The 23,362-nt window shown below is 39.8% G+C and overlaps 1 protein-coding gene across 3 annotated transcripts in view; it reads left to right on the forward strand.

The window, feature by feature from the left end:
- glrbb (glycine receptor, beta b) overlaps nt 1–23,152 on the forward strand; it is a 28,866-nt gene extending 5,714 nt beyond the window's left edge. For all 3 annotated transcript variants that reach the window (XM_023398150.1, XM_023398151.2, XM_023398149.2), the window contains 8 exons: nt 1,018–1,124; nt 2,577–2,644; nt 8,877–9,103; nt 10,018–10,100; nt 10,651–10,791; nt 13,610–13,762; nt 17,485–17,777; nt 22,087–23,152. In XM_023398150.1, coding sequence (XP_023253918.1) covers nt 1,018–1,124; nt 2,577–2,644; nt 8,877–9,103; nt 10,018–10,100; nt 10,651–10,791; nt 13,610–13,762; nt 17,485–17,777; nt 22,087–22,383 — 1,369 coding nt within the window. In that variant the 3' untranslated portion in view covers nt 22,384–23,152. The remainder of the gene's footprint in view (nt 1–1,017; nt 1,125–2,576; nt 2,645–8,876; nt 9,104–10,017; nt 10,101–10,650; nt 10,792–13,609; nt 13,763–17,484; nt 17,778–22,086) is intronic.
- The last annotated feature ends 210 nt before the right edge of the window (nt 23,153–23,362 follow it).

Raw genomic sequence — 23,362 nt, forward strand, 5'->3', positions numbered from 1 at the left:
CCCCCCCCCCCCCTTCTCCCCATTTCCCTCTCTGTCCCATTGTTTTTTCATCAGTCAACCTCAGAAAACAAATTATGTTTGGCTGAACTTTTTTTAAAACCACCACTGTATGTTATGGTAAATTTAAAAAAAAAAATTTTCCCGCTCTTTTGCAGGATGGTTCAAAGGTCTCCATAAAAAGTAGAAATATGCGCACAAAATATATATTGTTTGTCTTGACGTGTCATTTATACTCTTTGCCACCTGCATGTCTAATTCATTGACTCAATTCTAAACTAAAAATAAATGTAGAAAAATTGTCCAATAAAGAATGAAGTGCCATTTTTAAAGGTGTTGTGTGGAGCATTTGTTCCCTGTGGCCTATTTTCAAGTTTCCTTCAACAAATCAGAGTGAAACAAACATTTTACGCTGCACTAGAAATTTTTTAACTTGGCCAGTACTTTTGTTTATAACCATGTGTCTCCAAATGTAAATTTACTTCCACCAGCCGCCTACTTTGTCTGCAAATGTTAGCATCATAACACGCTAAACAGCATTGTTATTGTAGCTTAAAGCACCTTGTGTCTTGCAGAGATGCTAGCATGGGTGAAGACTCCTAGTTTTGTAAGAAATATGATCTTTAATGACTTTATACTTTTGTACATTCTATTTTGTACATATCTAGAAAATTTCTTTTGAGTAATAATTTATGTAATTGTCCTAGAAAATTGAAAAACTGTCCTCTGTCAACCCTTGGGTGCATGTCAACCTCCCCAGTCGTGATCTTGAAACAACTCAGAATAGCACCACATTACATTTCTAAACATTCTTTTGCTCTAACATTGCCTGGGTGGTCTGAATCTTAAAAGCTAATTTAATCCCCAACTGGTAGCTCTCTCAGGTTATAGTTTAATCAGAGAGTATACAGAGTAGAAGTTAGTGTACTATGCATCTGCACTGTTCATCTGTCAGGAATTTGACCTGCTAATGTAATCGTGCCTACAGTTGCCTCTCCGTATTTTTTTTTTTGTTTGCAGACAGCTGTCATCTGAGGATCTGGCCCGAGTCCCTGCAAATTCAACCAGTAACATCTTGAACAGGTTACTGATCAGCTATGATCCCAGAATAAGGCCCAACTTCAAAGGCAAGTCTCTTTCCCTCTTCATCTGTCTCTGTCTATTTTTAATTTACATTTTTTGCTGCAGTGCCGTCATGGTAATTAAAAAAACGTGTATACTATGAATATCTACCTCCAGATTCCTCCTCAGAATTTAGTGCTGGAACAAATATCTGCATAATATAAATGGTGCTTGGGACATTAATGAAAATTAATTTCCTCCTCTGCATATACTTGCATATATAAACTGTACTACAGCACTGTAGCAGTAAGCTGCTGTTTTCAGTTTGTCTTTCCTCAGAGACAGTTTGATATGGCGTTGATTGACACACACAGCAGGCTGTTCTGGGAATGAACTCTGTTGGTTTAAACAGTCTCCAAGAAAACAGCAAACACTGTGAATTTTGTATATTGTATCTGACTTTTCGTTGCTGGAAATAACTATAGTTTCATGTTCCATTAACCACTTCAGATTAATTATAAACACTTAAAATCTACAGTACATTGTTTTTTCCTTTCTTTACTGCCAGTTAAGCATCTATCTTTACAGTGTGCTGTAAACATCACACTGTAGGGAGTACTCGGCTTACGTCTCGCAGAAACAGCCATAAAAATAACAAAGAGGTGACTGGCCGGCCTCTCCATCTAACTGATGGGTTGGTTTTCAGGTGGATCTTTAGATAGTTTCCATCCTCAGGCACTTGGCAGCAGGAGCTGTATCTGGGACTCGGTGTTTGATGTGTTGTGAGCAGAATCAGCTCCCTCCCTGACTGCCTGCGACTGGTCCAGTGGCCAAACATCTGCTCTTGATTTCAGGGTGGGCTGAAAGCTCCCCGTCCATTAACATCCATGTCATAATCTCCCAAATTACATCCTAAACTGCGCCTGGTGCATTACTTTGCCCAGGCCTATAAAATAGTGAGCTGCTTTTATAGACCATATAGAGAATTTCTAAGGTAACGCCACAAGGTTTTTTCTTGAAAATGAATTAGTATTCCAGGTTGCAATAATGCATTGGAGGTGTGAGCTATATGCCACCTCCATATTATTTGCATTAATGTTGTAAACTGCTTGATGAAATTTATCCCGTGAAACTCCTGAGCCTCCAGTAAACACGTCAAAGGAAATCATTTATTCAAAGCAGTCTGAACGGCCTTCATTCGTCAAGGATTTTATTAGTTTATGCAAAAGGCAGAGTGGAGAGAGATGCCTGTATAAATGTTTACAGCGTTAGCTTAGCAGAGGAACAGGATGCTCTTCAGAGGGTATTTTTTTATTAATTTGCAAAGTTGATAAAGTCTCGCACAAATCCTGATCAGTAAGAGTAAGTAAGTGTTTGCGCCAATTTAATCACCAGAAAAATCTACAAATGTAGAAATAAAGACATACATGGTTTCATGAAACATACTGACACTTGCTATGAGCTACAACACAGTCGACTCATTACCACAATCACTTCTTTCCTCCTCTTCAATCCAGGAATTCCTGTGGAAGACAGAGTTAACATATTCATCAACAGCTTTGGCTCCATCCAAGAAACGACCATGGTAAGAAATCACTTCAATTCCACTATTCCTGACAGAATTGATAATCAATACTTCTGCCAATCAGAAGCAGTGGTTCAGAACTAAAAACTGCTGTATCCTACAAAGTTTAGGAAGAATGCCTGAGCATGTTTTCTAGACGGTATCAGGCCATTTAGCAGTGAATCATTATGAAGACTGGGGTTTTCATGCCTCATTTATCTGATGGCTTAATTGCTGATAAAGAAGTGCAGTTTTAATGCTAATGAACAGATTAAACTCAAGGACGGCGCTGGGTCGACTCTCGATCACTTAAGAAACAATAAAAGGGAACAATCCTGAAGGTTTCTAATCAGCCTGGCTTACCGGTGTGTTTTAATTTAAAGCTGCTGGGAGGGGCCAATGAGCTTTCACAGTCTCTCAGTAAATATATTCAATCATGTGACAAGTTAATTGTAATTAATGCAGTGCGGAGTGACAGAATCCAAAGTTTGACTTTATTCTGTCTCTGTAGCACAGATTTATAGTCTGCAATCTGGAGAGTTTTGGTTAAGATCAACGTTTAGATTTAGGACCCATCAGTAGAACTCAAACACAGAGCCAGAGTTAAAGTTCAAACAACGGCAATTTATGGTAGAAAAAAAAGTCTTTGAAGCCGTTTCGATCAGAGGAGCAGGGCAACCAGGAGTTCAGGTATCTGAGCCACAGCCACTGGATAGAAACAAGCAGAGGTTTAATCTTCAACAAACATAACTGACAGGCGGGGGACTGAACGAGGCAGGAAAACCAGGAAGACAGGGGAGATGAACCTGAAACACAGGTACACAGGGTATTAGCCAGCATCAAATAATATGGTACCACTTTACGATAAGACTACCCTTATGAAGGATTTATGAATGGTTTTTAACTAGTTTATTAATTAGCTTGGTAACACACATTTATAAGCTGTTATAACACATTAGATAAAAAAAAGCAGCAGTGACCTGTTGCTTGCCAAATAGTGAGCCCACATTTATCTGTACTGTTAAGCCTTATTCCTGAGCTTTCAGTTATATAAACAAACTGCAGGTCAGCATATGGACTGTGTGGCAACTGAGGTACAATACTATTTATACACAATACACAATACTACTTCCAAACTGCCATTTTTCGGTGTAAACAAATCAATTTTAGTTATGGAATACCTCAGTCCTCATAGGAACAGAGAGTATTAGATTTTAGACCTTTGCCCACATGCAGACTATTTGCAGATGCTAAAGTTTAGAGATGCCCCTTAAATGTCTCACATGCAGGCAATGGGTAGACGCTAACTACAGCACACATCATCAGAGGCCCCTCTTATAGGGGTTTTAGGGCAACAGCATAGCACTGTATAGTGTCATCGCTAAATGTGCCGATACAACCGGCCATCGAGGGCCCCATTTCCCCTTGGGGGCCACAAGCATTTGCCTGGTTTGCCTCTCCTGATGGTGCGCCTCTGCCAACTTCATTTCATGAGGAGTCACACTCTGAGCAAAGCTTTAGATCCTACATCCTGGGATTGGAACTGCATGAAAATCTACTCTGGAAATATTTCCTTTGGCTGCAGATCAGTAAAGTGTGTTCACCTCTAAAATCCTCCACTGGAGAGTTTCACACCAGGAACAGTTAGAGACAATTAAGGTGTTACATGCTGAAAGTGGAAAATGCAAGGTATAGAAGTGCAGTAGAGAAGTGCAGTAGAAAAAGAGAAAGAAAGAAAAAAGCAAAAAAGAGAAAAGAAGAAATAAATCGAGGGCAATGACGAGATTGAAGGAAGAAAATACAGGAAAAAAGAAGGTGAAAGGGAATGAGGAAGAAAAAGAAGATAGGACAGTAAGAAGGAAGGGAGAGAGAGTGAGAGGTGTGATAAAGATGAGAAAAGGGAAAATAAGAGACAGGAATGAGGAAACTGAGCACAGGGAATTTGGAGGAAGAAGAATCAGACCAAGCAGGGAAAAGAAATTAGAAAGAGTGGAAGAGGAAGAGGAGGAGAGAGAAAAAGTATAGAGAGCAAGAGAGGGAAGAACTTAAAGCCAGGAAAAGGAAAGGGACAGGATCGAGAAAGAACAAGTAAGAGCCAAGACTGAGACAGAGACAGAGAGATGAGAGACTCCCAGATGGCAACTTCTGTCCTCCCTCTTCTCCCTGGACACCAAAAAGATAGAAAGAGACTGAAAGTGAGGAAGTTTCAAAACAAACCCAGGAGGAGAACGGAGAGACAGCTGGTCACCTCTCCCCCTCAATTTATCACTTTGTGGGGTATCTGATCCCAGGAAACCCTCTCTCATCATTTACACCTCCCTCGGCCAAACAACCGCCACGCGTCCACTGTAGTTAACACATCTGTTTTCACTCTATGACTGTATTCACCAGGAGAGGATGACTAATTTGATGTTGTGAAATGAAATAAATTGTGGCTGTGTGTATGCGTAGGTTCTTTTTTTTTTTTTTCTTTTCTTTTTTTAACTGCTTCTCAGTTTGAGTTTTCCTGGTTGATTACAGCGAGCGGTTGTGTTAAATCTCTCTGGAATCGAATGCAGCGCTGGCAGCTTGATAGCGAGCCAAGAGGAGGATATATTTCCTTGTCTGGTTTTCAGAAAGGCGAAGGTGTGGGAATTGGCCTGCGTCTCTGGCAGACAGTGGAGAGCCGGCAGGAGCTGTTCGTGCTGTCGCTTGAGGACCAGTTGGATGTCGGAAGTCTGAAATTAGGTTGTACAGAAATGACAGCTCGCCTTCCAAAAGTTAGACATCAACAAATCTGACCAGTACTCTCACAAACAAATGTTTACTGGCATTGAAATAAAGCATATTCTGGGTTACTGCTGAATTTATAAACCCTCCTGAGACCTCTGTGTGTAAAATGTTATGAGTTTTTGGAATAGCTCCTTCCTGTGAGGATGGAAACCTTTCGTTTTGGTTTCTTGTCTTGTTGTAGACATGAGCTGTGTCCCAGTTCAGTGGTCTATTGCGGCTGCAAAGCGCCACACCTTCGTAGACCGCCGTAGCCCAATCAAAATGAGACGGTCTGGCCTACAGAGAAGTTTTGCTTTGCATCACCGGCTGTGCTTTTGCATTGCAAAAAAGCGGCACCTGTTGCCTAGCAACCTTGACGACACATAACTTTTTTTTCACAAAAACTTGAGGTTTAAAGGCCCTTGGTTAAACTGAGCTTAAACCCAGTACTTACATTTATAAGTGTAATCCTCTGGCTCTCTGTCAGCGTTGTTTGCTGCAATATTATTTTCATTACTGGTGCGCAGTGAATCTTGGGATAGGTTGGCCAACGAAGGATCCACCCGTCAGATTCTTCGTTGCCCAGGAAAAGACGGCTGCATTTCTCAGTTGCATTTGAAGGAGCCTTCAAAATGGGACAACCTAGTCGTGCAGCTCAATCATACATCATATCTTTTCTATATTTTTGCCAGGAAAGTGATCTTGTGAATGTATATAGTTTGATATTTAGATTTGTATGAGAATATCATAATCAACATTTGCATAATCTTGGATCTAACATCTTGAATGAAGGGTGAAATGTCTTTGAGAATTGAAAGAATGCCTCCCTTTTTATTTAGATATATAAATGGCACAAATATCTGTATGAAACTAAGTGTATAATGTATTAATTAAGTGTGTTGCTTTGGTCCTGAGGAAGGGTTTTAGTGTTGAAAGTGTCCCTTCTGGCCTAGTAGAGAGGAAGAACGACAGAAGGAGTATAACTCTTGTTAGTAGCATTACCGTGTATCTGAATATACACACAGACAGTCCAGCTCAATGTGCACTGGGCTACTTGACTGCAGATAAAGTTGCCATGGTGCTGAAACAAAATAATCACACAACTAATGTACTTTCATGAATAACAGATGTACTACAAACCCAGATTCAGGTCAGTTGGCTGTCTCTCACGATCAAACTTGGCTGTGACTGAAATAGTTTCCAGTAGGTAAAATCTTTTTCCAGAATACAAGCTAACATATATTTACAGTACAGATCGTATAGGACTGAGAGAAAGTGAATGAAATGCCAAAATCTGCAGTGTTTACTCAGTGGAGCTCTGACTGACATATGAGGTAATAATAATGTTGGCAAAAACATTCGTTTTGATGGATGGATTAGCCTGTGCAGTTGTAAAATAACAGTCAGTAAGCAGAGATCCCTGAGGGGAGTTTTTGTGATTTTGCTTTATTAGATATGTTATAGCAAAGATACTGACAGGAAACAAAGAGGAGGAGAGAAACATGCAACAAACAAGGATCACTGAGTTTAAAGCAACAGAAAACACAGTGGTGATTTTTGTCATTGCGGCCAAAGACAGAACTGCAGGTCAAACGACCGCCTCGGGCTCAAATGCGTCCGTGACAGAAGAAGCAGCTGTAAAATTTCCTGCGTATCACCATTTCAAAGACCACTGGCAAACGAATAACAGTTTGAATCATTATTTTCGTACCATTCATGTGAGCCAGCAGTCAGCCGGAGACAATGACACACATAATGGGCATGGAAGCAATGAGATGTGTGGACACCTTATCCAGTGTTTAATACGTCTGTGGTTTGGTGGGATGAGTTTTGTTGTGGGGTTTGACTCATTGACCTGAATTTGACTCAAGCTAATTTTCTTGCCAAAAGAAAAAAAAAATACAGTCTTACATATGTTTATTTCAGTTCCATTATTTCCATTCTGGTAGTTTAACATTACATCCTCTGTGTATATGCACTTTCTCTGACTGTGCCGTGGTTGGGGAGAGGATGGGTGGTCTTTTTGCCACAGCTGTTGTAAATTTCTTCCACCAGTATCTAACCAAAGAGTTCACCAGCAACAGAGCCACTTTTTTTCTCATTTAATGCTGGTGGAATTATTTTAAGTTGTCAAATATTGACACTTTTCTTTATTTGAGAGAAAGATTGAGCCCCTTTTAATCTGAAAAGTGAGTGCAGAGCACGAAACAATGACAAATGTTGGCATTCAGAAGACTTTAAACAAGCTGCTGCATCAAAAAAAAAAGAAAAGTCATACAAGTGGGAATAATGAAGGGATGGAAGATGGAAGTTAATTTCTTGACCAGGATTCACACACACACACACACACACACACACACACACACACACACACACACACACACACACACATATACAGATGGTATTTTGGTGGCTTTATTTGACATGCCATCCATCTTCACACTCAGCATTAATAGCCGTTCCTAGCACCTGGTCCCAGAACAGCTTGAGGCACGCCATCAAAGCAGGCACAAAAAAAATAAAAAATCCCATAGCCTCACTGAGTGATACTTTCCTACCAGCAAGCATGTGGAAATTTCACTAATAAGCTCACTAATGAGATATTTGCTGTATCACATGTTGCTGTATTGATAACATTTGACCCTTGGACTGCACAGTTTCCTGTATGTTGACTGCTTTAAAAAGGAGACGTCATGAGTGTTTTCGTTGCAGCTGTGGAATTTCACTCAGCACTTTAAAGTGGTCTGTTGAAGTGATTTTTCTTTTCACTGAGATAGAAAAAAGTACAACATGTTATCCTCTTAACAGGGTAGAGCTGCTGTATCTTGGTAAAGGTGACATGCAACAGTGTAGGAAAGGTGGTATCTGGCAAGAAAACAAACTTCTTCACATCAAAGCATTAGTATCACAAAAGTGTCTTGAGTGTGTTTAAAAGCTACTTGTAAGATTTACTATTGCTACACAGCCAGCATTAGCATTAACAGCTGTTTAGACCTAGAAGAAACATTGCGAGTTCAGCATCAAACTTCCTTTACTCACCAAGAGCTGCCTCCAGCAGTGGAAAGCAATGTCCATGTAAACTCTTGCTCCTACCACATCTTTCCTTCTACTGAAGTTAGCACGCTAACCAGCTAGCCCTGGCCCGTCTCGTCACTTTCTGGTAGCGACTCACTGTAGCCTCGAATCTGCCCCCTTGTCATGTAAACGCAATGATAGCCGAAGCTCTTGTCAAGCGACTATCACCGCCACCCGCTCCTGGCAAGAAACCACATTTGGTGGCAGAGGAAACTTACAAATCGTCCCCTTTAAAAAGATTAAAATGCTTCTATTGCCCTTTCAAGACATCTATTGCTATATCATGAATGTAACCACAGCACAAAGGCCATGGAAATAAAATGTAATTTACTGGAAAACAAACATTATTCATTAGCTACTGATCACTTTGAAAGGTATTGTTCAGACATTAACCATGTTTGTGTGTGTCTGGTCTTGAACCTAACAGGACTACAGAGTCAACATCTTCCTGCGGCAGCGCTGGAACGACCCCAGGCTGAAGCTACCGCAGGACTTCAAGTCTGATTCTCTCACTGTCGATCCCAAGATGTTTAAATGTCTCTGGAAACCCGACCTGTTCTTCGCGAATGAAAAGAGTGCCAACTTTCATGATGTTACCCAGGAGAACATTCTCCTCTTCATCTTTCGTAACGGAGATGTCCTCATCAGTATGAGGTAATGAATTTTCATTTTTATATTTAATCACTGTCTTCTATTGCAGGGAGTATTTAATTTGCATCCAATCCAAAGATAACATTGGTACATTTTCCAGCTCCGAGGGAATGTCTGGAATGTTGATGTACCCCGCAGTTGATTAAAAGCCTAATCAGATATCCTCCAATCCTCAAATTTACATATTTCTTCAATGAATGGAGTGCCAAGTGAAAATGACAACTCAGTGTTGTTATCAGGCAATATAAATGTGCAGTTTGCCCAGTGTAGCTTTAGATATGTGTGTAAACAAGACTAAACAAACAAATCATATGATTTAAGGGCACACTACAAAGGACAATTACTTGGGGACACTGAAGTGATAATATAATAATTGTTCATTTTTGTTCTTAATACCCTTCTAATCAGTGCCAATGATTATAGGCCTGTGTGCTTTGTTTCAGTCAGTCAGGGTAAGATTTTTCCATGTTGTCACGGATTCCATGGTTTTATTTGTTTTGTAACTGGGTCAGTAATGATTGTGGCTGTAGGCTCCAAGAGTGAAATCTCTAAAGATAATGAGACTGTTGACATGCATAGCATATGGTGAAAAATATTTAATCTTCCAAGCGGCACAATGTAAACTAGCTGGGCCTACAGCTACAGTCTGTTATGTTAGCTTTCAATCATCTCCAGAGATAATCATTGAAATTTGTCTGTAATTCTGACTGCAACATATTCTGATTATATCCCTTGCAAAACCACAACTCAAAAAATAAAGACATTTGAATAAACGTCTAAATCCTGTGATATCTCGACATAATACTGGTGTCACGCACACAAGGCTTGTGTGGGAGTTTCAGTGGATATGAGAAACACTAAAGCAGAGCATGAATTTAAAAAAAACGAAAACTGTTTTTTTTTCCTTCCTCCTCCAGGTTGTCCGTCACCCTGTCTTGTCCGCTCGACCTGACGTTGTTCCCTATGGACACACAGAGGTGTAAAATGCAACTTGAAAGCTGTGAGTTTTCCAGAAATAATATCACCTAAAACCAACTCATCAGTTAACACATCTGCTGGATGGTATTTGGGAGATACAGTATTTATGAGTTGGGAATATATTTGTTGTTTTTATAAAATAGTTGTTTAGGGGTAAATGAGAGCTTTTTGCTTGTGTTTTTAGAAGCTGATTTCAATGGCAAGCACTTAGAGAAGTGGAATAAATCATCATATTTTAAGGCTGTTGTGAAAGTCTCATAGCTAATTGAGCTTGACTGTGGTTATTGCATCTTGTTTACAAAGCAGTTTAGACTTAAATAAGCAAAATAACTTCAAGCCATTTCCATCTAATTCCAAACCCGACTGCTAGACTTATAGCATCCTATGTCTGTGTGCATACACATTATATTTTATCCTGTGATTATGTTTCTGTAAGTGTGTAACACACAAACATGTATTATGCAAATATAATGTGTGTGTATATATGCATCTGTGTATGCACTAATGTGTGTTTAATAATTTATGTATCTGCATGTTGACTTTTTGTGTGCCTTTTTACCTCTTTCATGAAGTTGGCTACACTACGGACGACCTGCAGTTCATGTGGCAGACAGGAGACCCAGTGCAAATGGACGCCATCGCTCTGCCACAGTTTGATATCAGACAAGAGGATATTGATTATGGGAACTGCACCAAATACTACGCAGGAACAGGTACTGCCCTTGTCATGAAACCCATCAAGTTACAAAAATGGAAATAGAAAATGTTCTTCTTTTCGCTTGAGCTAGGCTGGTTTCCTGTGTTAATTTGGCGTTACTCACTCAATAGAAAGTAAAAAATGTACAGCAGAGTGAAATATTGTGAACCATTGTTTCCATTAACCACAATGCCTTAAAGCTAAACAACGTTTTGATTCAGTGCTGTTCATCTTTGGGCTTTTCTTTCATCCATTCATTAATTATTCTCTCTGAATTGAAAATAGGTTGTTCTGGGTAGGCTCAAAGCTACGGTGTCCTTGTTATACTTAGGCTCCAAAATGTTCATATGTCTGGCAGGTCCCCTGATATATTTCTGCTCCTTGATGTTCATTTTGGTTGTCATAACAACTCAGGAATTGCTCTACAAGTGTTTTTTGGGCACGACAACAACTAATTATTTCATTGTGATCTTGGTCGGGGATTTACTGTACATGAGTTGGTAGTTGTGTAGTGGTGGGTTGTTTTCCTCCTTGCTGCATTCATTGTGTAAGTGGTGTTATAGATTCCCAGTCAAAGAAATCTGCAGAGGATGATGGGTCTTTTTGTTAAGGGAAGATTAGTCGGACTCCGTTGATTGAAAGATGAAATTGGAGCAGATCAGATCTTGGACAGCAGCTGGCAGGCTTCAAATGCATGTTCTTATCTGATCGAAGCTAAGCTATATGACTTCTTTCTTACCCTGCAGTATTGTAAAGATAGATTTTTTTTTTTTTTTTGATCACAGAGAGCAGGGATGGATTTGTTCTGTTGTACAATCATACAACAGCAAATAAAATTTAGTCAAGTCCATTTTGCTCATGGTTAAATAAAAACATAAAAACAAGAAGCAACCCATGAAATAAAAATTTTGCTCTTTGAAGACTTTTTAATCATTTTTGCATAAATTGAGAAAATTCCGAAATTAAATATGCCCTGTGGATTTTATTATAAACAATCAAAGTTATGTTTACATTTCGTGTTACTCAACAAAATGCGTTGCGTGTATCCTGAAAGTCTGAAAGAACTTACTGAGCAACTTTCCTTCTTCACAGAACATTGTTTTAAGCCATGCATTGCTTACATCCACGATTGCTTGCTCCCATTCTTCATCTTGCCTTCCTATCAACGCATACTATGTGTTGCTGCCACCATCTGCCTGAAACCAACAGCAGTGTCAATCGAGTCGCACACGTGTGAGCACATCCTTCTGCGTGTGCGCGATACAAACAACAGGGAGCTTCTGGTAAAGACATTGTTCAAAAGGTCAGAAACTCCACATGGTACCTTTAAGTCTGACCCTTCAAGTTGAGGTCAAATGTATGCGCCTCTCCCTCCCGACCCTTTAGGTACTTCTCTAGCGTGTCTTGCTCTTCGACTGTCAGGACATATCATTTCTTCGCTTTGCATGGAAAATGTCATTTCTTTTGTCAAATTGTACAGATTTTTGTGTGGCCACATAGGTAATTCCAGGATGATGGTTGGAGGTAGTAAGGATCGACTGTAGCATACGCAGACTAATGAACAATGACCATTTTCCCCGGGAATGCCAGCATGGCTAAAAACACTAAATATTCCTCTAATAGAGGAGAAAATTGACTAAAAACGGTTTTGGTGCTGTGCCATACTCACATTCAGACCGCTGTGAGTCCAAAACAACATTTGCAATGAAATAGACAATCTCTATCAGGAATAGAGCTGGTGTGACCTCAGTGCTCTCGCACTTGGGACGCAGACTGCTGGCAATGAGTCAGCCTTTTAACAGGTTACCATGACAACCTGGCCAGACACAAAGATCACCTCTGTGTACGACTGGTTCGAGCCTGCTCTGCGACACAGGCAGCCCTTATAAGCTGTATAAAGCTCACCCAGAATTCCCTGGGCCAGTTAAATATTACTTTAGCCCATCCGCTCTACCATCCCATTGGACCTCAAAGAGCAAAAAACACAACACGGCCATAGGAGGTCTGAAGTGTATGGATGCTTATTCCATGCTGGTTTAAGCCCAACTAATGGAAGCCATACTTCTGCAGAGATGGATTAGTTAAAGTGGTATTATGAGTTTATGAGTAGAAATTTATGCTGTTCTGTTGGGAAAAATAATCTGTTCTGTGCCTCTTTGACAGGTCTGCTACGTAATTGGCATGTTATCAATTGGAAGCAGAGCTTTTTGGGGTGCTGCCCTGAATGCTCAAACAGGTCTCAGCTTTAACAAAGTTAGCTGAAATGATGTTTAAGCCCTTATGCCCATTGACCTTCTTTCTTTCTCCTCTCTTTTGCTTTCTCTGGTACTAATGGTGCACACAGCTGTGCTTTCCTTTGTGCCCGGGCTAAATGGAGGCAGATCAGATACAGGACTTGACCTAGCCTATACCTTCCCTCTAAATGCTTAATGGGGATTTAATAGACCAAGTCAGGATAGGGCAATTTCTCTCACCTGCTGCGTTTCACTTCAGGGTCTGAATACTCACATTTCAGGTTCACATTTCTACACTGAATAAGGTTATAACGTGCTGACATGTTTGAACTGATAAAAATGGTGTGATGCTGCGTTCATGCCATATCATTCAGACGGTAGTTACGAGTAGCCGAGTTGGAAAAAAAATGTTCATCAGCCACCTAGTTGTAATTCTGAGTGGGACATGTCAGGACTGTCTCGTCTAGGGAGAAGGTGCAGCTTCATCCTGGCCAAACTGCCTTGTGTTTGATGCCATCTAATTTTTTAATTTCAAGGCAAACTGTGTTTCTCGCAGAAGTTATTTTATCATATTTGACCATTGTTTCTTTCCTCATGCAGGGTACTACACATGTGTAGAGGTCATCTTCACCCTAAGGCGACAGGTGGGCTTCTACATGATGGGTGTTTATGCCCCCACGCTGCTCATCGTAGTTCTCTCCTGGTTGTCCTTCTGGATAAACCCTGATGCAAGTGCTGCCAGGGTCCCCTTGGGTATGGATTGTTTAAAGTCTAATGATCAGTTTAACCATCTTCACATCTTCACCATCACTGACATTTGCCAATACATTCGATCTGTAAATAATCCCTGCACTGGTTAACCAGGGCATGGTTGCATCTTAGCTTATTAGTTGAGGTAATTAGATGTGAAAACTTGCATATAAAAAGCAATGGGGAAAAGACTGCAGTCGATCAAATAAAAACCTCTGTGTAGGATTCATATGTTTTTAGGGATCACTGACATTATGGCCATCTCCGTCATGGTATCATCAGTCACTTTGACACCATGAAGGACTTTATCCATCAAGCATGCCACCATGTCCAGTGTTGGTCTGTATGTGATAAATCACTGAATATAGCTGTAATTGACAGATGGGACCCACGGCAGTAGTAATTTAGGTGCAATCGGCACTTATCTAATGTAGGTCCTAATACACGGAAGTATGAGTCAGGAATTTGAGCCCATGTTTATGTGCAACAATTTTTTCAGTTTGGTCCATGAAAGAGTTGGAGGTTTTTAGTCAGTGGAGAGACCAAGATTCAACCCAAGGCTAATTTTACTTTCCATGTCTATCGTTGATCTGCAAACTCACTCAGTCCCATCAAATGTACCTACATGTCTGAAATCTAAAATATTACTCCAGTGGATTCAGTTTTCTTGTCTTTATACATCTGGCCTTTTTAAACATTTTGTACCAGAATTGAACAACATTTGGTAAATTTTGCTGCCCAGTTGAACTGAAGTTTAAAATATGCAGGTACAAGGCTCAGTTGATGGTGGGGAACAAGTATAGACTTGAGTTTCTTGTTAATCTTTGCTCATGAGTGTGGGCAACAAGGGTTGTTAAGGAGACAGAGAGAACCTGGAGACACTCAGCTGGCCAACGAGGCACACCTGATCCCTATTAACCCAATTAAGGAAGGGGTGTGCTGAGCCGCATGAGGAGCAGTGCTGTTTTTTCCAAACCAGGGAGCACAGAATGTCTATGGCCTGAGGAAAGTCCAGCTACATTACTAGACTGTTTGTCTGAGCCCCGAGGGGGACGCAAGAATGGTTCAGTACTGGTAGTGCTTAAATTATGTTTGTGTTTTTGTATGCACTGAATAAATCCCAGGCAAGAACCAGATGTGTCCCTCGTGCTTACAGTGCTGGTTGTTGGCACAGTCCTGCTTTCACCTTCCCCTGCATGATGGAAAAGGGAGAAAAACTCCTAAATTAGGTTCATTTCTGCACCTCATAAAGGAACGCTCTTCTCATTGCATCTTCATTGTTCCAACATTTTCTTAATTTCTTTGTGTGGCCCTGAATATTTTCATTTGTTATAAGTCACCAAATTAAGTATAAAATGTATGAATAAGCTGGATAAGCTATGTCCTAAAATTAGATACTTGACACCTGCTCATGGAATTATAATTAAAAATGTATTTATTCAATTATTTATTTAATTTTTTTTTTTTACAGAGAACACAGTGTGAACAAGTTGACAGACCTTAGCTGATGCTCAAACTGTACCTGTGTACCATTCGCTGAGCCCAACCACCCATTAAATAGTTTCTAACACGGCAGACATACAGTTTACAGTGATAATGGTGGCAGTTACCATTCAAAATTTGTAAAAAAAATAGATGAAACAATGGGTTTTTATTATCACATAGAGGTAAACAAGAGCAGGCTTCTAATTTCTAGCTGACAGCTATTGATTTTGTCAGCTGAAATGATGACTGTTGCTAGCATTTTTTTTTAGCTGTAGCTTGCTAATTTTAGCTATAGCTGTCAGTTTTTTGGGAAGGGTTTTTGCGAAAAGTCAGTTATTTGTACAGTTTACATATTTTAAGTATGTGCTAAATACTATGCACTTTTGAAATACAAAAACAGAGCAAAATTAAAAATGTGCTATTAAATTGTCAAAGCCTGCAACAGGCCCCAGTCTGTAATTGTCCATCATATTCTTGAGAAAGGACAATATTTTATGGGAATGACAGATATTTTGTGGCCATGGTCTCAATTCTGAACATATTTGTTTATGCTTCATACATATTAATAACTTTCCCATGCATACAGGCTGTGGTATGTATGGGAAAGATAACTTTGCACATGACAGAATTGACACACACAGTATTAACATTTGTGTTTGTTGGAAAAATTTCCATTCTACTTCTCACTTTTTACTCCTCCTCCATAATTCAACCTGTGTGTAATATGTCAGTGTCACCCATACACAGTATCACACAGGCACCTCTGTGTGTGCTGGGCTACATGGATAAGATAATCCATTCTTATCCCACTCCACTTTCATCCCATCATCACTCCAACTCCCCCTGGAAGCTTCTTCTGACTTCTTTTAAATGGGATCAGTCCAGGTCAGTCAACACCCAGGTGTGGGACTACTCTCATTTATTGCTCTGTGCTGTGTGTGTGTGTGTGTGTGTGTGTGTGTGTGTGTGCGTGCGTGCGTGCGTGTGTGTGTGTGCGCGTGTGTGCGCGTGTGTTAGCATTTACGTGTGTTTAGTGTGTCCATATGCACCTGTGTATGCGTCCATATGTGCATTTGACTGAAAGCGTTTTCATGCTTACACCACATGTTTTCTTTCCACATAGGGAATATGAAAACATATTAGAATAAAAAAACTGTTTTATATATATATATATATATATATATATAAGTTGTTCATCTGTTTCTGTCTGATATAAACACCTGATTTATATTTGCAGACACGGCTAAATGTGTCAGAGACTAAAAAGGCAAACTATGAGGAGAAGTTTGATTAGAAATCTTGAACCTTGTGCGAACCGGTCTTTGACGAGCGACCATACCAGAGGCAAAACCCATCGGCCATTCTAATGTATTTATTTTCTCTCTGAAGTAGCATTACTGTGAGAAAAAGGGGAGTGAAGCCCCTTTATTGGTGGCTAGAATACACTCTTCAGAGTCGCTGTAGTTATTTCTGCTGTAGTCTGAGACAAGTGCTGCTGTGCAGGGGGAGAGTCTCTAACCTGTAATCCCGTTGGCTATCAGAGATAAAAAACAATTTAAAATTACTCTGTCATTAGAGGCTGCCTGAGCTCTTGGAAATGTCCTAATAAAAGGGGTAAAAGAACGGTCATGCATCCAAATTGCAGTCATCTTTTCAGAAGCCTTGTGTTGATGTGAGCATTTTATAACAGCTTTTGTGCAAATTAGGAGATTAATTTGTTCAGTATTTTGTGCACTGAAGAGGAAATACATAATTTTTTCTCTCAGAATTAGGTGGATCATATGTTTTTCCCTAGTGGAAGCAGATTTCGTATGTCAGTGATGCATTTTGATCATAATTACTCCCACACATCACATTATTAACAGAGCAGGGAAACAATCCTCAATACTTTTTTGGCACTTACCAAAATGTGTCTACAGAAACAAATTCTTAAAACTGGTAATAAAAGATGCCATTTATTTAGGCAAAGCCCTTATATGGCTACATGTGTTTAAAAATTTACATTTGAGCTTTTTTAGTAAATGAAAGAGGCATTTTGTAAGAAAAGCTGTAGTGCTATGTAGTGGTTATAGTATGAAAAATAATACCGGGATTGCACAGTATAGAATGGAATGACAGGAAGTGCATAAGTGAGAAAAATTCGTCATTCACAGTTGAAAGATACAGTTGTGATGCTCATAGATTCAACTTTCTCTCACTTTGCTGATTGACAAGGTCACCTGTCTTGCCTCTCTTTCTAGGAATCCTCTCGGTGCTCTCTCTGTCCTCTGAGTGCACCTCGTTGGCTTCGGAGCTTCCCAAGGTGTCCTACGTCAAGGCCATCGACATCTGGCTCATTGCTTGCCTGCTGTTTGGTTTCGCCTCGCTGGTGGAGTACGCTGTGGTTCAAGTGATGCTCAACAGCCCGAAGCGCATCGAGGCCGAGAAGGCCAAGATGGCATCTAAGGAGAAGGCTGCGGGAAAGAGCCCCGCTGCCAAAAACAACACGGTCAACGGCACCGGAGGGACGCCGCTTCATGTCAGCACCTTGCACGTCAGTGGATCTAATTTGACAACTTGTGTGTGTGTGTGTGTGTGTGTGTGTGTGTGTCATCATTCATTACAAAAGATTACAAAAGATATTTTATATCTTTACTCAGTCAAATTACAATGTGCAGGCTTCAGACACACACTGCTGGAATCAGGAAAATTTATTTTTTCTAGTGATAGTAGTATCTCTGATATCCACTGATAGTAAAAATCCAGATCAGATCTACTGATCATCAACAATTTAGAAATTTTAGTGGTTTCCTGTTGGCCTATTGGTTAAGATGCATACTATATAACTGCAATTTGATGTTAGGATTCTACCCTAGTAACTTTCTTGCATGCTATACCCCACTTGCACAAAGCATGACTTAGTGCAACAGACAAACTATGGGGATCAGGTTGACCAGCAGCTATTACAGCTTATTATATACACCCAAAACATGATGGTGTTGTGGTGCCAAAACCCAGAACATATTAATCCCAAATTCAAATAATTCAAATGAAAACACATTTTTGTTGCAAACTATCATATATTTTTTAACAGTATAATGTCACGTCAACATGGCTCCCTGGGACAATGACACTCTCCCCTATCCATTCATATACAAATATTTACTTTGTGTTGAAAATCTGTGGACACACAGGTAAAAACTCAAATAATTTCAAACTGTGGGAATCTAAACCCAAGAAAAAACAGCAAAGAGCTCATACAGTGGGGATAGATGACCGTACATTATCCATGGAGACAAGATCAAGGGTAGTTTATGTGATCAGGTTTCTGCTTCTCACTTATCTTGATGATACGAAATTTTGCCTGATATTCCTGCTTGTATTTCTGACTTGACTTCAACTGCATTTTTCCTAGTGGGAACATTGAGTCTTGTGTATGCATATGATTTGAATAGGCTATCTAATTGATAACAATCCTATTCATTAACCAAGTATAAATAATGTCCCCTTGGGTATTGATGCTGTAGTGAATCACCAAAACATTGGAATCGTGGTGCATGTGGTTGCTATAAGTCCGGGTGTGTTTATGTTTCTGATTCTATGCAGTCCTACAGTAACAAACGGTGCAATGTCACAGTGCATATTCCAGATCCAATCCAACATCCTCAGGCGGGTTTGTAACAGTGAGGCATAGAGATCTAATCTAAATGCAAAACGGGGAATTCAAATCATTAGAAATTGGCAATGTTTCTAACACACAGCTCAGTCAGGACTCAAGTCTGACAGTCACATGCACATCAGGCATGCGGTATGCGGTACGGGTCTTCCAATTGTACGCCTAATTGAAATTAATTTACCTCTGTGTCTCCGTTAGTCCTGACCACATTTGGTTTGAGAGGATTACATTATTCCATTGAGGTTTAATAGGTTTTCTTGTCAAAACCAAATCAAAATAATGAAGCTTTAATGAGCTTAATGACTTCAGTGAGTAAGCATCCATAGTCTGATTAGATCCTGTTCACCCCGCAGGCCTTCAGGGAAGTTGATGAAAGGGATTTTTTTGGATGACATTAAACTACATCCTATTGCACAATGTTTTTTATAAGCACCGGTTGTTCGCTGAGATGGCATGTAGAGGGTGTATTGGGGTTACAAAACCCCAGATGGGAGAGCAACCATATTAGGCAATGTTTGAGAGTACAAAGTGAATCTAATTTTGGCTGTAAAGATCTTTTTCTTTTCTTTTCTTTTTTTCTTAAAATAACAGTAGTTGTGATTTATCAGCATGAGTCTGTCCAAGCTTCAGGATCAAACAGCTCCCTCACTTGGTTTTCAAAGTCTAGTCTGTTTTCAAACGAGTCCAGCAATCCTAAACAACCTCATTTAAACCTTCCTCTCAGCTTAGATGAAACCTACCTGCAGCATGGATGTGACGTCCAAGAGACATCATTGCTACTGTGTGTGTGCTCACAACAGTTTTTATGTGTCAAACAATAGTCAGTGGAGCTTTGCCTCAGATTTAGTCAAGAAATATGTCTACATGATGATTTGTGCAGTTTGGTCTGCAGGCAAAGGATCTTTAAAGATGGACATGGATGTTAAAAAAGGACAAACTAGGCCACATTTTGTATTGTGATGGATGGGAAGTCTGATAAAATACTATTTATCTTGTCAGATAAACTAACAGTTTATGTTGTTTACAAGGTAGTTTTGTGCTTTTTACAGCACATTTTAAATGTGTATTTGACAAAAAGATTGAAAATTTGATTAATAGTAAATAAGTAGATGGACATACAGACTGTCGGCCAGATGGTTGTGGGTAAGAAAGAGCTCAGTCAGCAATGGCTGCCTGTGCCATCTGTTGCGGTGGTTCGTATCTATGTGTCTATACATCTCTGCATCCAGTACATACATACAGTACAGTACAGTACACACACAGTAGATACAGTATTCAGACTCCTTTACTTTTTCGCCTACTGTATTGTGTTGTAGATTTAATTTTAAAAGGATTAAAATAGCCATTTTTGCCCATCAATCTACACTCAATAAGTAGTGGTCGGGTGGTCCTTTTTGCTGAAATTATACTTGAGATGTGTCTAGGACTTCATTGTCCACCTGTGGCAAATTGAATTGATTGGACTTAGAAAGGCACACACCTGTGTATAGAAGGTCCCACAATTCTCACTGTAATGTCAGGACAAAAACCAAGCCACGCAGTCCAAGAAATCTCTGCAGACCTCTTGGTCAGGGCAAAGGCACAAAGCCATTTCTAAAGCTTTGAGTGTTTACAGAAGCACAGTGGATTTGATAACTATGAAATGGAAGAAGTTTGGAACCACCAGGACTCTTCCTAGAGTTGGCTGTCCAGCCACTCAGAGTAACTGGGAAAGAAGGGCCTTGTTCATGGCGGCGTCACTCTAACAGAGCTTCAGACATCCTCTGAAGTCATCTGATGGTAGCTCTCCATCAATCGTACCTTTTATCTTAGAAGGGGTAGACAAAAGCCACTTTGAGTAAAAGACAAACGACCAGTTTGGAGTTTGTCATACAGGAATTTATGGACTCTGTGAGCATGAGGAAGAAATATTTCTCAGCAGCAGGGACAGGGAGACTGGTCAGAATAGAGGGAAGGATGAATGCAGCCAAATACAGAGATATCCTTGAAGAAAAAAAGTTCACATGACCAGAGACCTGGGCGACGGTTCACCTTTCAGCACGACAATGACCTGAAGCCCACAGCTTGTCTTCAGGACAAGTCTCTGACTGTTGTTAAGTGGCCCAGTTTAAGTTCCCCACACGATATCTGTGGAGGGGCCTGAAGCTCACAGATGCTTCTCATCCAATCTGACGGAGCCTGAGAGGATCTACCAGGGATAAACTGCTCAAATCCAGGTGTGCAAAGCTTGTAGAGACTTCCCCAAGAAGACTTGAAGCTGTGATTGCTGCCAAAGGAGCTTCTACAAAGTACTGAATTAAGGCTCTTAATGCTTTTTGTAAATGAGAGATTTCAGTTTTAGATTTTTGCTACATTTGCAAAGATTTCTAAAAACATGTTTTCACTTCGTTATTATGGAACATGGAGAATAGATTGATGAGCAGAAAATGCAGTTTTATCCTTTTTAAAATTAAATATACAACACAATAAAATGTGCAGGGACGGGGTCTGAATGCTTTCTGAAGCCAGTGTAGACACACAAATAAACCTGTGGAAGAGACAGATAGATAAAAGTAAATGGGTGTGATGTGAGTTCCAGAAATAAATGCCAACTTTTCTATTCTGAGATGCAGGATGGTGGTCAGCTTATTTAAAGAAGCGGCACTCAGGTCCCATCGACAGTTTGAATGCACTAACTGGAATGATTGATTGATCGTTTGACTTTTTCATTGTGTGTGTTACATATTTTATGTAAGAAAAAACCTTGCATGCATTGGTGGTGTGCCATGCCTCTTTCCATTGTTTGAAGTTTGCATCTACCAATTTTATTTTACATAATTCTTCCTGTAGTCACACACAGTACTGTATGTCAGTTTACAGCAGCAATGAGTAACGACAAAGTGAAGACCCACTTTATTTAATGACTGTGATTCTTTAAAGAATATCATGTTTAAAGGATGGGAGGATTTTTGTAGTACCTCTGTGAGAGTGTAACCACGGCCTGTGTAGTAGTCTATTGCTCAGTCAGTTTTAAAGCACTTTGGTCTAGCTACGCTGCCTCAGGGGCTGCCAGCAGCACTTTCAGATTGTTGGTATAAATGTTGTCTTTGCTCGTAGGTTTCTCACAGATAAATGTATTTAGGAATGAAATGATGTGGAATTGAATAATCAATCCTATTTTCACCTCATGTTGTTTTCTTTCACGCAGGTGGCAGAGACGCGCTGCAAGAAGGTGTGCACCTCCAAATCAGATCTGCGCACCAATGACTTCAGCATCGTGGGCTCACTCCCGCGGGACTTTGAGCTGTCGAACTTTGACTGCTACGGGAAGCCCATTGATACCGGCGCCGCTCTTGGCAAATCCCAGGCCAAGAACAACAAGAAACCTCCACCTCCGAAACCCGTCATCCCCTCTGCTGCAAAAAGGGTCGACCTGTATGCCAGAGCCCTCTTCCCCTTCTCTTTCCTCTTCTTTAATGTAATTTACTGGTCCATATACTTGTGATTACCTTGAAATCATCTTGTATTATTAACCCCCCACCTCGAATCCACTTCACTCCCACAAGTTCTTTATTGATCAGCTTACATTCAAAGCGTTTGATTCCAAAGCGAACATTTAAAAATGTGAATCTTGCCCACACAAAAAGAGAAGAAAGTAAAACTATGTATTATTATTATTACATTTATCTTCACATAAAATTTTTTCATCATTTGTGTATGAGACAATTTTAATTGAATCTTTCTTCACATAGAATGGATAAATAGCATCTTGTATTGAAATATTTAATTTATTGATAATGGCACTTGAGAGACTAATACAGGATTGCAGATGTAACTGTTGTGATCAATGATGTGTAAACAAATCCACAAAGACTGATTGCATAACGACCAAGCAGAAGATGCACAGATCTATAAAAGAGCATTTGTAAATATCAATTTGATTATTTGCATGTTAAAAAAAATTTGCATGTATATGAAGATAGAATATAAATATATATATAAAGTATTTATTAGATTTCAATCTTATGATTTGCTCTTGAGAAGATAAGTGGATATGTGAAACACTCCTGTTCCTGTCCAGATGGTCATGTGACACTGCCACTCCTCCCACAAATTTTAATGTTTCACATCTTCCGACTGTAGCGTGTGTAAATGGGTCACTTGTGATGTGACCGTGTGTCTATGAAATTTACAAGCAAAGAAAAATAAATGATCAAATGATTTTTCACCATTTGATGTGATTAAAAATGAATACACTTATTTGAATCCCTGAACATTGTAAGTTCTTTCATTTTGCCTGCAGCTTCATTGCATGTATCTGTGTTTTTACAGTGACACACAACAACACAGCTGTTTCTCCCACTCAGGCGTGACCTCTCCAAATGTGCCAAACCAGCCATTTATTATTCATACAAACCTGCTTGGAAAATGACCCCTGACTATCATTGCGAGACTTCTCATATGAAATCTGTCTCTGGCTTAAT

Source organism: Seriola lalandi, unplaced genomic scaffold (genome assembly GCF_002814215.2).
Source record: "Seriola lalandi dorsalis isolate HSWRI2012SDOR001 ecotype SW California unplaced genomic scaffold, Sedor1 jcf7180002054972, whole genome shotgun sequence".
NCBI lineage: Eukaryota > Metazoa > Chordata > Actinopteri > Carangiformes > Carangidae > Seriola > Seriola lalandi.